General features: G+C 46.8%; 1 protein-coding gene across 4 annotated transcripts in view; it reads right to left on the bottom strand.

The window, feature by feature from the left end:
- LOC310689470 (GTPase IMAP family member 2-like) overlaps window positions 1–15,245 on the bottom strand; it is a 153,127-nt gene that overhangs the window by 19,059 nt on the left and 118,823 nt on the right. Inside the window, exons 1-2 of one of the 4 annotated variants that reach the window (XM_083467236.1) lie at window positions 1,736–1,924; window positions 86–110 (exon numbers count right to left, since the gene is read on the bottom strand). The exons of 2 other annotated variants lie outside the window; for them this stretch is intronic. In XM_083467236.1, the coding sequence (XP_083323362.1) occupies window positions 86–104 (19 nt within the window). In that variant the 5' untranslated portion in view covers window positions 105–110; window positions 1,736–1,924. Of the gene's footprint in view, window positions 1–85; window positions 111–1,735; window positions 1,925–15,245 lie in introns of those variants that run through there. One more of the 4 variants, XM_083467237.1, reaches the window with a different exon arrangement.

Here is a 15,245-nt window from a genome sequence, read left to right as displayed (position 1 = left end):
GAAAAACTCCTGCGAAATAGATCTGGAATAATCCACCCACCCCAAGCAGTCAATCTGCCTCTGAGTCACTGGAACCCTTCCTTACCTCCTCTGGTCCCGTCCATCTTCCCCTGAAAAAAATGGCAAGAAATCAAGATGATCTTCTCAGGCAGCCTTCCATCTGCAAACCCAGCACCCCACCCCTAGTTCAGACATGTGGCATCTCAAAGGAGAAACAGCACATTGCAGACATAAAGATGTTCAGAATATTTTGCAAGCAATGAGAAAGGAAATGCCCTCTGAACTGTGCCCAAACGCTGTGGCTATTTCCTCAGGTGGCACTTAAACAGAATTCAATTAAAAACATAATTATTATTAATTTCAACTATTATTTTCACGTATTGCAAGCAGAATAACCCCCCCCCTCACCCTGAAGAGAGCGCCTGGCAAACATCAGTCTAAACATATAAGGCTTTATATGACATAAAGCCACATAATAAAACATCAATTATGTGTTTAGATCTGTTGGAAGCTGCCCAGAGTAGCTGGGGCAACCCAGTCAGGCGTGTGGGGTTCAAATAATAAAATTTATATTCTGGTGGAGTGTTTGCTTAATTTATTCATTTCATAAAAATATACACCCCTTGATTGTAAAAAAAAAGGGGGGGAAAGAATCTCAAAGCATTTTGTCAAAAGATAAAATCACCATTAAGAAGAATTAACAATGACTTAAAAGCTGAGTTAAAAAGTTAAAATGGCAAGAGCTAAGAACAGATTAAAAGTCTCGCCAGCTTTCTAAGCATCTGAATACGCTTGTCTAACCAAGATTAACAGGCCTTCCAAGTGTCCCTATGTTCCAGGGACAGTTCCAGATTTACAGAAGCCCCTCCGGTTTCAGATGTGATCCCAGAACGTCTTGCTTTTCCTTAGAATCATAGAATTGGGGAGTTGGAAGGGACCCCGAGAGTCACCTAGTCCAGCCCCCTGCAATGCAGGAATATCCAGTTGCCCCAAACGGGGATCAAGCCTGCAACCTTGGCTCTAACCAACAGAGACATCCAGGCTTAGGATGTCCCTATGATCATCGGAGAAATGTTGGAGGGCCTGGAGCCAAGGAGAGAAGTAACTAGACAACCTTTAGAAGACATCTGGAGAGGGAAGCTGTTTAATGTTTGGTTATGCTTTTATATATACATGTTGGAAGCCTCCCTGGGTGTCTGGGGCCACCTAGTCAGATGGGTACAAATAATACAACTATTATTATTAATATTATTATGGGATAGGACGTCCCTATTTTCATCGGAAAAACGTTGGGGAGGGTAAGGAATAGTTTCAGCAAGCGCCAGAAGGAGGACAGTGTCCCTGACAAACACAATCCTGCAACTACCCTGTTCCTATTTCTGGTGGAAGAGAAGCTCCAGTTCGGGCGCACTCTTAAGCCACAGTCGGTCGATCAGCCTTTAAGGATCCTCCACAGGGATCCTTCCTTGCCTTTTGTTGCAACAGGCTAAACCCAGCTGCTGCCTCCCTCGGAAGCTAGAGGGCAGGGACCCAGCCTGGTGTGTCTGGGCATATTTAAGGGAGCTGCTTCTGAGCGAGGAAGGTGCGCCCAGGAGCGCGGAGAGGCTGCCCAGGGCTGCCAGCCAGACAAGGGGCGTCTCCCGGGTCCTCTTGCAGCAGGGACTCCCTTTGCAACCAGATCCTTCTCTCCCCCCTTCTCTCCACCACTCGGTCCTTCCCAGATGGCAGACCTCACCTCCTCAGCTGCTTCTGCAGATCCTTCCTCGTCCCGCGTCGTCTTCCACGCCGGTTTGAGTTTTCCTGCAGTGAACGGGAGCGAGAGACGAGCTGCTTCTCCGAAGGGAAAATGAAAGTAGCAGCAGAATTAGGTCCTCTTCTGCTTGGAAGGAGCAGGACAAGATTTCCCCCCAGTGGATGCCTGGAGAACCAGCAGCTGGTTTGGGCGGTGGGTGGCGGCGTCGGGCGCTTTTCAGCTTAGAGAAAAGGCGAGCGCACGAGAGGGTCGCAGAATCAGAGAATTCTAGAGTTGGAAGGGCCCCGAGGGTCATCTAGTCCAGCCCCCTGCAATGCAGGAATATGCAGCTGCCCCATCGAACTTGCAGCCTTGACATCATCAGCACCATACTAGACTGAGAAGTGCACAGAATGATGCCTGGCAGGGGCTGAGGGGGACGAGTCTCCTAATATTCAGGGTGTTCTCACAAAGTGTAATGCTGGTGGTCAACAAAAGAGGTTCAAAGGCTCAAGGCAAATCTTTAAAAATGTAGTATAAACACCGACAACTGGGAAACACTGGCCTGTGAGCGCTCCAGTTGGAGAACAGCCTTGACCAAAGGTGTCATGGGCTTTGAAGACACTCGAACTCAGGACACAAGGGAGAACCGTGATAAGAGGAAGGCACGCTTGGCAAATCCACACCGTGATCAACTCCCACCCGGAACCAATGTCCCCACTGTGGAAGGACGTGTGGATCCAGAATTGGCCTCCAAAGTCACTGTTAAAACCGTGTTTATGGAAGACAATCTTACTCGGCTACAAGGGATCGCCAAAAAGAAAGAACATTCAATAATAATAATAATAATAATAATAATAATAATAATAATAATAATAATAATAATTTATTATTTGTACCCCGCCCATCTGGCTGGGGTTCCCCAGCCACTCTGGGTGGCTTCCAAAAAAATAAATAAAAAAATTAAAAAAAAATTAAAATACTCTAATACATCAAACATTAAAAGCTTCCCTGAACAGGGCTGCCTTCAGATGTCTTCTAAAAGTCTGGTAGTTGTTGTTCTCTTTGACATCTAGTGGGAGGGTGTTCCACAGGGAGGGCGCAACTACCGAGAAGGCCCTCTGCCTGGTTCCCTGTAACTTGGCTTCTCACAGTGAGGTAACCGCCAGAAGGCCCTTAGAGCTGGACCTCAGTGTCTGGGTAGAACGATGGGGGTGGAGACACTCCTTCAGGTATACAGGACCGAGGCCGTTTAGGGCTTTGAAGGTCAGCACCAACACTTTGAATTGTGCTCGGAAACGTACTGGGAGCCAATGTAGGTCTTTCAAGACCGGTGTTATTTTATCTCGGCAGCCGCTCCCAGTCACCAGTCTAGCTGCCGCATTCTGGATTAGTTGTAGTTTCCAGGTCACCTTCAAAGGTAGCCCCACGTAGAGCGCATTGCAGTAGTCCAAGCGGGAGATAACTAGAGCAAGCACCACTTTGGCGAGACAGTCTGCGGGCAGGGAGGGTCTCAGCCTGTGTACCAGATGGAGCTGGTAAACAGTTGCCCTGGACACAGATTTGACCTGTGCCTCCATGGACAGCTGTGAGTCCAAAATGACCCCCAGGCTGCGCACCTGGTCCTTCAGGGGCACAGTTACCCCATTCAGGACCAGGGAATCCTCCACACCTGCCCGCCTCCTGTCCCCCAAGAACAGTACTTCTGTTTTGTCAGGATTCAACCTCAATCTGTTAGCCGCCATCCAACCTCCAACCGCCTCCAGGCACTCACACAGGACCTTCACTGCCTTCACTGGTTCTGATCTGAAAGAGAGGTAGAGCTGGGTGTCATCCGCATACTCATGAACACCCAGCCCAAACCCCCTGATGATGGGGGAGAGGACAGAACCCTGAGGCACCCCACAAGTGAGAGCCCAGGGGTCTGAACACTCATCCCACACCACCACTTCCTGAACACGGCCCAGGAGGAAGGAGCGGAACCACTGTATGACAGTGCCCCCAGCTTCCAGCCCCTCTAGATGGTCCAGAAGGATGTCATGGTCGATGGTCTCAAAAGCCGCTGAGAGATCCAGCAGAACTAGGAAACAGCTCTCACCTTTGTCCCTAGACCGCCGGAGATCATCAACCAGCACGACCAAGGCAGTTTCAGTCCCGTGATGAGGCCTGAATCCCGACTGGAAGGGATCCAAATGGTCCACATCCTCCAGGCATGCCTGGAGTTGTTCAGCAACCACTTGCTCAATCACCTTGCCCAAGAATGGAATATTTGAGACTGGGCGATAGTTGGCCTTATTGGCCGGGTCTAAAGATTTTTTTTTTAAAGAAGCGATTTAATGACTGCCTCTTTCAGCGGGTCTGGGAAGGCTCCCTCACAGAGAGAAGCATTCATCACCCCGCAGAGCCCATCGCCCAGCCCTTCCCGGCTCGCTTTTATCAGCCAGGATGGGCAAGGATCAAGGAGACAGGTGGGCGGTTTCACTCGTCCAAGCAGCCTGTCCACATCCTCAGAGGTAAGAGATTGGAATTGATCCCACACAACTTGACTAGACAGGACTCTAGCACTCTCCCGCCCCGGCCCTGCTCCCATGGTGGAGTCTACCTCTTCTTGAATCTGAGCGACTTTATCTGCAAAAAACTTTGCAAAATCATTGTTGAGCAATGTCACATGCATGATGTCATGCAGCATCACACAGCATCACACGTATGACGTCATGATGTTGCTCGGAATCACCCACAGGGCCCCCTCGATCCCCTTAAGGAGATGTTTATTATGCTTACGCGTTTTTAGGATTGTATTTGACTCTTGTAAATGGCTGTGGAGCTTTTCATGAACCCAATAAGCTAAGTCATGCTGACGCCTCTCCCCCCATCACTTTTTAAAAGATGATGAGGATGTCAATCTGCAGAGAGAATCGGGGGTGGACTGGGGGCAGTGGGGGCGGAACCCGAGGAAAGGAAAGGTCAGTGGGGCCCAAGCCCAAAGGTCCACCTTTGTCCAGGTTCAAATGGCCTGCTGGCGAAAGGTCCCCATTGGGAAAGCCACCGGCTGAAGGTGGAGGTCCTCTCCTCCTTTGCCCGGGAGACGGTCCATGGCTCTGTGCTCCCTTGGGCCAGATGGATCCCTTCCTCCTCCTGCTGCCCTCAGCTGCAGCCACCATCTCCCATCCTCAGAGGCAGGAGCGGCCCAAGACATTTTGCTGCCTGAGGCGAAGGAGAAGAGGGTGTAATTCCCATTCTCTGCATCAAACCTGACTCGATTGGGAGTTGACTCTCAAGCCAACGCTGGTGATGTTCTGGCACATCGCATGGAACTCATTTCCTTTTTCTTTTTTAGTTTTCTATTTATATTTTTCAAATTTATACATTTCATTCGTTTTACAAACAATTTAACATTTCCAAATTTTGACTTCCTTCCCCCTCTTTCTGCGGTTCCTTAAATTATTTTTTTTTCCAGAAATATATTCTGCATATCCAATTTCATTTAACTTGCTCAATTATTTATCTACTGTAAATATATACTCTTATAAAACTGCAGGGTTTTACAGTAATCATTACAGTAATGCTGCTAATGTTTTTATCTGTAAAAATTCAGTAATCCATTTCCATTCTTTTATAAACAGTTTGTTATCCTGATTTCTATTCTTCCGGTAAGTTTCGCCATTTCTGCATATTCCGTAAGTTTTTGCACCTCTTCCTCCTTTGCTGGGACTTCTGCTTCTTTCCATTCTGCATCGTCCACCCCGAGCCCATTAAGGAGGATTCCCTTGGCTCACATCTGGAGACATCTCCCCCAGGGGGCTTCAACCAGCAGCTGCACAAGCCTACCTAGCTACAGAGCTACAATATTTGATTGTAGGAATTTGGTATATGCAGTGGTGTTTTCTTGCAGAAAATACTTTCCAGTTAATCTGTCACCCTTAAGTTGCAACCCTAAACCTATTTGCAAGTGAGCTAGCTCTGAATTGTTCCAGATTCCCTCACCCCTTTCACAATCCCGTGCCCACACACTACCTCTTTGGCAATCACAGCTGCCCTCTCTGCCCTCACTTTGACACAGACCTGGACGGCCTTATGCGCTGCTTCTCTTGTCTGTTTTCCTGAACTTATTAGGAGTCAAACATTTGATCTGAGTAGAAAGCGAAAGTAATTCTGCCATGGATTGGGTTTCCTCTGGCATGGTCAGACACATCGGCTGCCAATGTCTGTCAGTGTTGATAAACAAGGGGGTTTACAGGAAAAGCATTGGGAAGAAATGGGGGGGGAGGGGAGCAGAAATCTTGTCAACCATCAACAATTAAAAACTTCCCTAAACAAGGCTGCCTTCAGATGTCTTCTAAAAGTTTATTTCCTTGACATCTGATGGGAGGGCAGGCACCACCACCGAGAAGGCCCTCTGCCTGGTTCCCTGTAGCTTTGCTTCTTGCAGTGAGGGAACCGCCAGAAGGCCCCCGGAGCTGGACCTCAGTGTCCAGGCTGAACAATGGGGGTGGAGACGCTCCTTCAGGAATACTGGCATCAAACAACCATGCCCAAGCCCCCAAAGAAGGAATTAACAAAATTAAATTAAATCGCTATGTATTTATTTTAAATACTTTTATCATCCACTTTCTCTTGCTCAGTTCAAGGTGTGATAGAATCATGGAAATGTACGGCAGGAAGAAATCTAGTCCACCTGCTAAGATATCCCAGACAGACGGCCATCAAATCTCTCTTGAAAAACCTCCTACTTTTTTAAAAAAATAATCTATATATAACAGCAACACTCTTATTATTTGTACCCCGCCCACCTCCCTGGGCTGCCCCAGCCACTCTGGCTTTCATTCCTGAATACCAGCAGGCCAGAAGCCGAAAGCAGGACAGAGCACAATTTCGCCTTCAAAATTTGTTCTTCGGTTATTCTATCTGCTATAGCAGTCCCTATGCCTCCACCAATTAAGCTATGTCACATACTGCAGAGAAAATTAAAAAAAATCCCAGACCTAACCGAATGTCACCGGAACAAGACCTTCCTGACTTCAGGAGAAGTAACTTGTTTTGCCCCCCAAATGAAGTACAACATAGCATGGTGTTTCCAGCTCTATTGAACCCCTGCATGTCTGCAGATATGCAGGATGAAGGGGACTCTGCCCTCTGTTCACTCCATAGTAAAACAACAACCCTGCAATGAATTAGGGGCCACCACCTGCCACAGGAGGGACGCGGGTGGCGCTGTGGGTTAAACCACAGAGCCTAGGACTTGCCTATCAGAAGGTCAGTGGTTCAAATCCCCATGATTGGGTGAGCTCCCGTTGCTCGGTCCCTGCTCCTGCCAACCTAGCAGTTTTAAAGCACGTCAAAGTGCAAGTAGATAAATAGGTACTGCTCTGGCGGGAAGGTAAACGGCGTTTCCGTGCGCTGCTCTGGTTCGCCAGAAGTCGCTTAGTCATGCTGGCCACATGACCCGGAAGCTGTACGCCGGCTCCCTCGGCCAGTAAAGCGAGATGAGCACCACAACCCCAGAGTTGGTCACGACTGGACCTAATGCTCAGGGGTCCCTTTACCTTTTTACCTTTTACCTGCCGAAGGAATCCAGGAGAGAACTAATGAAACTCACAAAGTAATCAGGGTTGGCACCATCCTGGGCCCTGCCTGGTCTGCTCTCTCCCTCTCTCTTTTTCTTTCTTTCTTTCTCTCTCTCTCTCTTTCTTTCTTTCCAGTGGCAAACATCCAGTAGTTTATTGCTCTTATGGGTTTGTAACCTAAAACACAAAATAAATGGTATATGGCTTCAGCAGATGATAATAATAATAATAGCAATAATAATAATATTTTTGGAGAAATAAGGTAAATATGGTCAGATATGAAGTGAGGTGAGTTGAGGGGGCTGGGGCATGGGAGAGGGGCAGCATCTTGGGGTGCTGACTGGCTGAGGGTGGGGTGTGGCAACCCCAAAGGCCTCAATTCTCTTCTGTCATTGGAGGGTAGAAATTGTGAGCCTCCGCACTATTTCTGCAGCACCAGCAAACCTCCTGTCTCTCTGCCCACCCCAAGGCTTTTCCCGTAAACCAGGTGCTGTTATAGTCAGTGGCAGAATGCCTTGGTCCAGCTATTTCTGTGCTGGCAGAAACCTGCTTTCATTTTCAAGGCAGATCAAATGCTGGTCTCCTAATCCCAATGCTAAACCAATCCAGAAATAGGCAAATATCTGAGGAGGAGGAGAAGTCACCGTCAGGTGGTGCTCAGGAAGCTGTTCCAAGTTGCTTCAAGCAACACTCCGTTCAGATACAGACCAGGCTCAACTTCCATATTATTTGTGGGTTCTGGTATATTTTAAAAAGAGGAGCCAGACATAAGTTCTATACTTTTTAATTTATTGTATTTTTTGTTTGGTTTGCTACTAAACTTTTCACACCACTTCTGGTCTTAGTGACCTATACATTTCCATAAACAATATAATAGAAACTGGGACATTTTTTCAGTGAGAACTCACTGGGACTCAGTTCCGGCACCTCTCAGGTGAGCACCTTTGCTATTCTAAGAGAATGAGGGAGGTGTTTATGGGGAGAACTTCTGGCACCTCTTTTTCTAGAAAAATGGGACTGATATAAACACATCACACATGGAAGTGCATGAGGCTGATTCCTTGGAGAAGGTGGAGGAAGCTGCACCTGAGAGTCCCTGCACCACCTGAAGGCAGTCAAGCGCTGAGTTGCCCGATCCTGCTCCTACTTCCAATGAAGGAGAGTGAAAAGGGCATTTGTTTGTCACCAACAGGAAAAGGGTTCCTGGATTTATTACTTCTCCCTAATACAGAATGAGATGGGCACTGCAGGGTTGCCATATGTCCTCCTTTTCCAGGACACGTCCTCTTTTTCGTGGGTAGAGAGCGATCCAGAGTTAGAACTTGAAGTTGGCAAATGTGTCCTCTATTTTGCTCTAGAAAGGTTCTTTTTAGAGGGCTAACGGTGCCCTATATCTGGGATGGGGACCCCCAGGCCCAGGAGCTGAAGGAAGATGCCTCAGGACAGGGAGCCAGTGTGGTGTAGTGGTTAAGAGCGGTAGTCCCGTAATCTGGGGAACCGGGTTCGCGTCTCCGCTCCTCCACCTGCAGCTGCTGGGTGACCTTGGGCTAGTCACACTTCTTTGAAGTTTCTCAGCCCCACTAACCTCACAGAGTGTTTGTTGTGGGGGAGGAAGGGAAAGGAGAATGTTAGCCGCTTTGAGACTCCTGAAGGGGAGTGAAAGGCGGGATATCAAATCCAAACTCTTCTTCTTCTTCTTCTTCCCTTGGCCACAGCCCTTTGCCTCCTGGGCTCCACTCCTCGCTGGCTCAGCTCTGCAGCCTCCTCGTGTACTTCTCATGGTGTGGAATGTGCTCGTGGGGTGCAATAATGCCGAGAGAGATGGGGGTGGCGGTGGATGACCCCTTTTGGAGCATGAAGGATAATAATACATGAATGACTCATGTTGTGGTTCTTGTTTTAGGTGGGAACTATGAGGACGATGCTGTGGACCAGGGGTCACCCAATGTTTTGGACCAGTGGGAACACTTTGAATTCTGAGAAAGTGCTGTGGGTGCTGGTCACCAGAGACGCCAGCTTGTGAAAGCGACTGGAGGGGCCAACGTCGTGTGTGCGACGGCACGACGTCAGGAGGAGCTGGGGGCAGAGCTGAATGCAGCAGCTGTGTGGCTTCAGTGGTCAGTGGCTCTGCCTCTCCTCCTCCCAGGGCCACCACCGACAGGAGGTGCTTTGAACCTCCTTCCCTTCCACAGCAGGAAGAGGAGGAGCCAGAGGCCAGAGCTAGGCCACCCTTGGCTCCACACTCCACCTCCATGCTTTTTGAACATTGGCAGGGCGTCCACACCACCCAAAATATGGGGGAGGGGGACAAAAGGTCTCGGCCCCCAGGAGCTGGTGCCCCTGCCAGTCACAAAATGGCTGCTTTGGGGATATGGAGCAGCACAAAATCCTAGCCTATTAAAAGGTGGACACCAAATCTGGTTGGACACATACCACATTGAGATCCAACACACTCCCTGCTGTTAAAGACAAAAAGAGGACAATGGGAGCTAAGGTGATCCCCAAATGTTTTCCATAAGCCAGGAAGGTGATAAATTTAGGGACACATTGATCTCTGTCCTTGTTTGGATGATGATCATCTGGGCATTTTGTGCAACGTTCTGCATCTGAGGAAGCGGGAAAGAGCGGCTTCCGCATCACTTACCTCCAGAACCACCTGAGCTCAATTACATTATGAGAATATATCCTGCTGTGGGGGGAGGTGAGGAAATAAGTATTTGTCAATAGGTACAGGGAGGCAAAAAAATATTTTGTTCATTTTTTAAAAAAAGTTTACCCTAGTTACTGACTTTCCCTCAAGGAGACAGAGGTGGTTCACAAGGTTTTTCTCATTTTGATCAGCAAAGCAACATTGTGCTCTAGGGTTGAGAGGCAATGACTTCTGCAAATCAGTTGCAAATCAGTTGCATTGAATGACTCCTGCCTAATCCTGAAGACATGCCTCTTTCCCTTTGCTTTGCTAACGCAAACAGTTTCCTATTGCTTCCATACAATGCTCCTAGAAGTTGTATTGCAAACATTTAGCTTATGGGGCCTCCCACTGCTGCTGCGCAATTTCTGTTCTCATCCTGAAGCGAAGTTCTTAACCTGAGGTATTATTTCTGGGTTAGCGGAGTCTGTAACCTGAAGCATATATAACCTGAAGTATCTGTAACCCGAGGTACCACTGTACCAGAACCCACAAATAATATGGAAGTTGAGCCTGGCCTGTATCTGAACGGAGTGCTGCTTGAAGCAACTTGGAACAGCTTCCTGAGCACCACCTGACGGTGACTTCTCCTCCTCCTCAGATATTTGCCTATTTCTGGATTGCTTTAGATCAGGAGGCCAGCACTGGGATTAGGAGACCAGCATTTGATCTGCCTTGAAAACGAAAGCAGGTTTCTGCCAGCCCAGAAATAGCTGGACCAAGGCATTCTGCCACTGACTATAACAGCCCCTGGTTTACGGGAAAAGCCTTGGGGTGGGCAGAGGGAAAGGAGGTTTGCTGGTGCTGCAGAAATAGTGCGGAGGCTCACAATTTCTACCCTCCAATGACAGAAGAGAATTGAGGCCTTTCGGGTTACCACACCCCACCCTCAGCCAATCAGCACCCCAAGATGCTGCCCCTCTCCCATGCCCCAGCCCCCTCAACTCACCTCACTTCATATCTGACCATATCTACCTTATTTCTCCAAAAATATTATTATTATTGCTATTATTATTATTATTATCTGTTGAAGCCATATACCATTTATTTTATGTTTTATGTTACAAACCCATACAAGCAATAAACTACTGAATGTTAGCCATTGCAAAGAAAGAAAGAAAGAAAGAAAGAAAGAAAGAAAGAAAGAAAGAAAGAAAGATTACTTTGTGAGTTTCATTAGTTCTCTCCTGGACTCCTTCGGCAGGTAAAAGGTAATAAGGTAAAGGGACCCCTGACCATCAGGTCCAGTCGTCACCGACTCTGGGGTTGTGGTGCTCATCTCACTTTATTAGCCGAGGGAGCCGGCGTACAGCTTCCGGGTCATGTGGCCAGCATGACTAAGCCGCTTCTGGCGAACCAGAGAAGTGCACGGAAACACTGTTTACCTTCCCGCTGGAGCAGTACCTATTTATCTACTTGCACTTTGATGTGCTTTCGAACTGCTAGGTTGGCAGGAGCAGGGACCAAGCAACGGGAGCTCACCCAATAGTGGGGATTTGAACCACCGACCTTCTGATCAGCAACTCCTAGGCTCTGTGGTTTAACCCACAGCACCACCCACGCCCCTCCTTCAGCAGGTGGTGGCCCCTAATTCATTGCAGGGTTGTTGTTTTACTATGGAGTGAACAGAGGGCAGAATCCTCTTCATAGAATCATAGAATCATAGAGTTGGAAGAGACCACCAGGGCCATCGAGTCCAACCCCCTGCCAAGCAGGAAACACCATCAGAGCACTCCTGACATATGGAGGAGACTCCACCACACTCCTGGGCAGCAAATTCCACTGTCAAACAGCTCTTACTGTCAGGAAGTTCTTCCTAATGTTTAGGTGGAATCTTCTTTCTTGTAGTTTGGATCCATTGCTCCGTGTCCGCTTCTCTGGAGCAGCAGAAAACAACCTTTCTCCCTCCTCTATGTGACATCCTTTTATATATTTGAACATGGCTATCATATCACCCCTTAACCTCCTCTTCTCCAGGCTTAACCTCCTCTTCATCTTGCATATCTGCAGACATGCAGGGTTCAATAGAGCTGGACCAAATCTTAAACAAAAACCAGTACTGGTCTGATCAAAATAGCTTCCTTTGAGAAACACCATGCTATGTTGTACTTCATTGGGGGGGGGGGGCAAAACAAGTTACTTCTCTTGAAGTCAGGGAGGTCTTGTTCCGGTGACATTCGGTTAGGTCTGGGATTTTTTAATTTTCTCTGCAGTATGTGACATAGCTTAATTGGTGGAGCCATACAGACTGCTATAGCAGATAGAATGACCGAAGAACAAATTTTGAAGGCGAAATTTTGCTCTGTCCTGCTTTCGGCTTCTGGCCTGCTGGTATTCAGGAATGAAAGCCAGAGTGGCTGGGGCAGCCCAGGCAGGTGGGCGGGGTACAAATAATAAGAGTGTTGCTGTTATATATAGATTATTTTTTTAAAAAAGTAGGAGGTTTTTCAAGAGAGATTTGATGGCCGTCTGTCTGGGATATCTTAGCAGGTGGACTAGATTTCTTCCTGCCATACATTTCCATGATTCTATCACCCCTTGAACTGAGCAAGAGAAAGTGGATGATAAAAGTATTTAAAATAAATACATAGCGATTTAATTTAATTTTGTTAATTCCTTCTTTGGGGACTTGGGCATGGTTGTTTGATGTCAGTATTCCTGAAGGAGCGTCTCCACCACCATTATTCTGACATAGCTCCGAGAGCCTTCTGGTGGTTCTCTCCCTGCGAGAAGCCAAGTTACAGGGAATCAGGCAGAGGGCCTACTTGGTGGTGGCACCCGCCCTGTGGAACGCCCTCCCATCAGATGTCAAGGAAATAGTGGGAATGTTCCGGGATGCAGGAGAGGATATATTGTCTGATTATATCCTTATCCAACTTCTGTTAACAAGTTCCCCAATTTCAGCAGAGTAAAACATTCCCCTTTGTTTTAAGTTTGCAACGGCAGCATTTGCTCAGGTTCGCTAAAACCTCTATAATAACTATTCTGGTAATTTCCCCTTATTCCCTCATAAAATAGAAGAGACGACACAGTCTTTTACAAAAGTATAAAAAAGAGTTTACTCACATTCTGTTCACAATCAGATCCCAGAAGGCAGACTTAGGCTTAAAGAAGTAACATACATTTGGAATCTGTCTTATAGGAAGACAGTCTCTTTGTCTTCTCTTGGCTGGGAGCCAAGAGGGCATCTTTCACTCAGTGGATGTTGCTTCTTTGATGCATGTGGTGAAAGAGAGAAGGAAGAGAGGGAAGAGAGAGATGGCTGCCCTGCCCTGTGCTTTCATCATTACCTGCACAGGTGAGGCCACACCCACCTCTAGTCACATGCAGATGAAGTCTGTCCCAGCCCAGAAGGAAACAGGAAGTTTACCTGCTGGCTGGACAAACATTCCTCCCCATGTGTAAACATGTTCACTCTAGGAATGTTGTACTTGACTGCTCTTGTGTTTCACATCCTACAGAAATAAACAACTATCTGACTTTTAGAAGACATCAGAAGGCAGCCTTGTTTAGGGAAGTTTTTAATGTTTGGTGTTTTATCGCTTTATTATTATTATAATAATAATATTCTGTTGGGAGCTTCCCAGAGTGGCTGGGGAAACCCAGCAAAATAATAATATATAATATATAATATATAATATATAATATATAATATATAATATATAATATATAATATATAATATATAATATATAATATATAATATATAATATATAATATATAATATATAATATATAATATATAATATATAATATATAATATATAATTAAATAATAAAACAAAAATAATAATAGTAATAGATGTTGATGATTCTTCTAACAATGCTTCCATTGACCTATGACTGGAAGAATTGCAATAAAGCACCTAAAGCACTCTGGTTCCCAAGACGGACAAGATTTCTGCTCCCCTCCCCCGCCCATTTCTTCCCAATGCTTTTCCTGTAAACCCGCTTGTTTACCAACACTGACAGACATTGGCAGCCGGTGTGTCTGACCATGCCAGAGGAAACCCAATCCATGGCAGAATTACTTTCGCTTTCCACTCAGATCAAATGCTTGACTCCTAATAAGTTCAGGAAAACAGACAAGAGAAGCAGCGCATAAGGCCGTCCCGGTCTGTATCCAAGTGAGGGAAGAGGGCAGCTGTGATTCCCAAAGAAGTAGTGTGTGGGCATGGGATTGTGAAGGGGGTGAGGGAATCTGAAACAATTCAGAGCTAGCTCACTTGCAAATAGGTTTAGGGTTGCAACTTAAGGGTGACAGATTAACTGGAAAGTATTTTCTGCAAGAAAACACCACTGCATATACCAAATTCTTACGAACTTTTAAGAGGATTTACAAAGTATTGTAATATTCAGCCTCGGAATATGTCAAGTAATTCAGGAAAAGGTGGGGAAGACGCGAGTGCTTGGATGAGTTAACTGCCCAAATTTTGTTGCTAAAAGTTAGAACAACTTGCAACACCAGCAGCTCTTGTCAAATGCCCTGATTTCAGTGGCAATCTTCCGGTTTGAGTTGCTGTTGACAGAGAGATTTAGGGATTTTGTGTTGTTGTTTTTAATGGTAATCACCCTTTGCTCTTGGAACTAGCTGGTTGAGTGACTTGGTGGCAGCAAGAGAAATGTCTGCTTGTTTGGTTTTGGACTCTTCCTTGTTAAGTATTAAGAAAGATGCCTGGAAAAGGCTCCCATTTAGCAGGTGCACATTGTTGGCTGCCTAAATAAGCTTTTCCTCCTGGCTGTTGCTTTCTGTGCAAAGAAGTTTCCAGGGACCATGGGAGAGACCTATTCAACCCCTCACACCCTCTGCAATGTCCTGCAAACGTCTCCCTCTCCTGATATTTCCCACCCTGTTTTCCCCAGCTAGGTTCCAAGGCAATAAGCAAGAGAGTGAAATGGTGGAATCTGGAGGAAGAATGAGGAGTTTCAGGAAGAATTAAGCTACGCTCTCCCTCCAATGTTTCCGAACACCAGTTTCTGGAAACCATAGGAGGGGAGAATGTCATTGTGCTCATGTCCTGCTCCTGGGTTTCCCAGAGGCATCTAGCAGGCCACTGTGAGAACAAGATGCTGGACTAGACGGGCTGCTGGCCTAATCCTGCATGCTCTTCTTATATTCATTCTTCCTACTGTCCAGTTTTTTAGAAGACATCTGAAGGCAGTCCTGTTTAGGGAAGTTTTTAATGTTTGATGTGTTATTGTGCTTTTAATATTCAGTTGGGAGCCGCCCAGAGTGGCTGGGGAGGCCCAGCCAGGTGGGCGGG

Source organism: Podarcis liolepis (genome assembly GCF_965112155.1).
Source record: "Podarcis liolepis genome assembly, chromosome: 12".
Taxonomy (NCBI): domain Eukaryota; kingdom Metazoa; phylum Chordata; class Lepidosauria; order Squamata; family Lacertidae; genus Podarcis; species Podarcis liolepis.
Note: the sequence above shows the minus strand (reverse complement) of the source record. Positions and strands in the feature narration are given on the sequence as shown.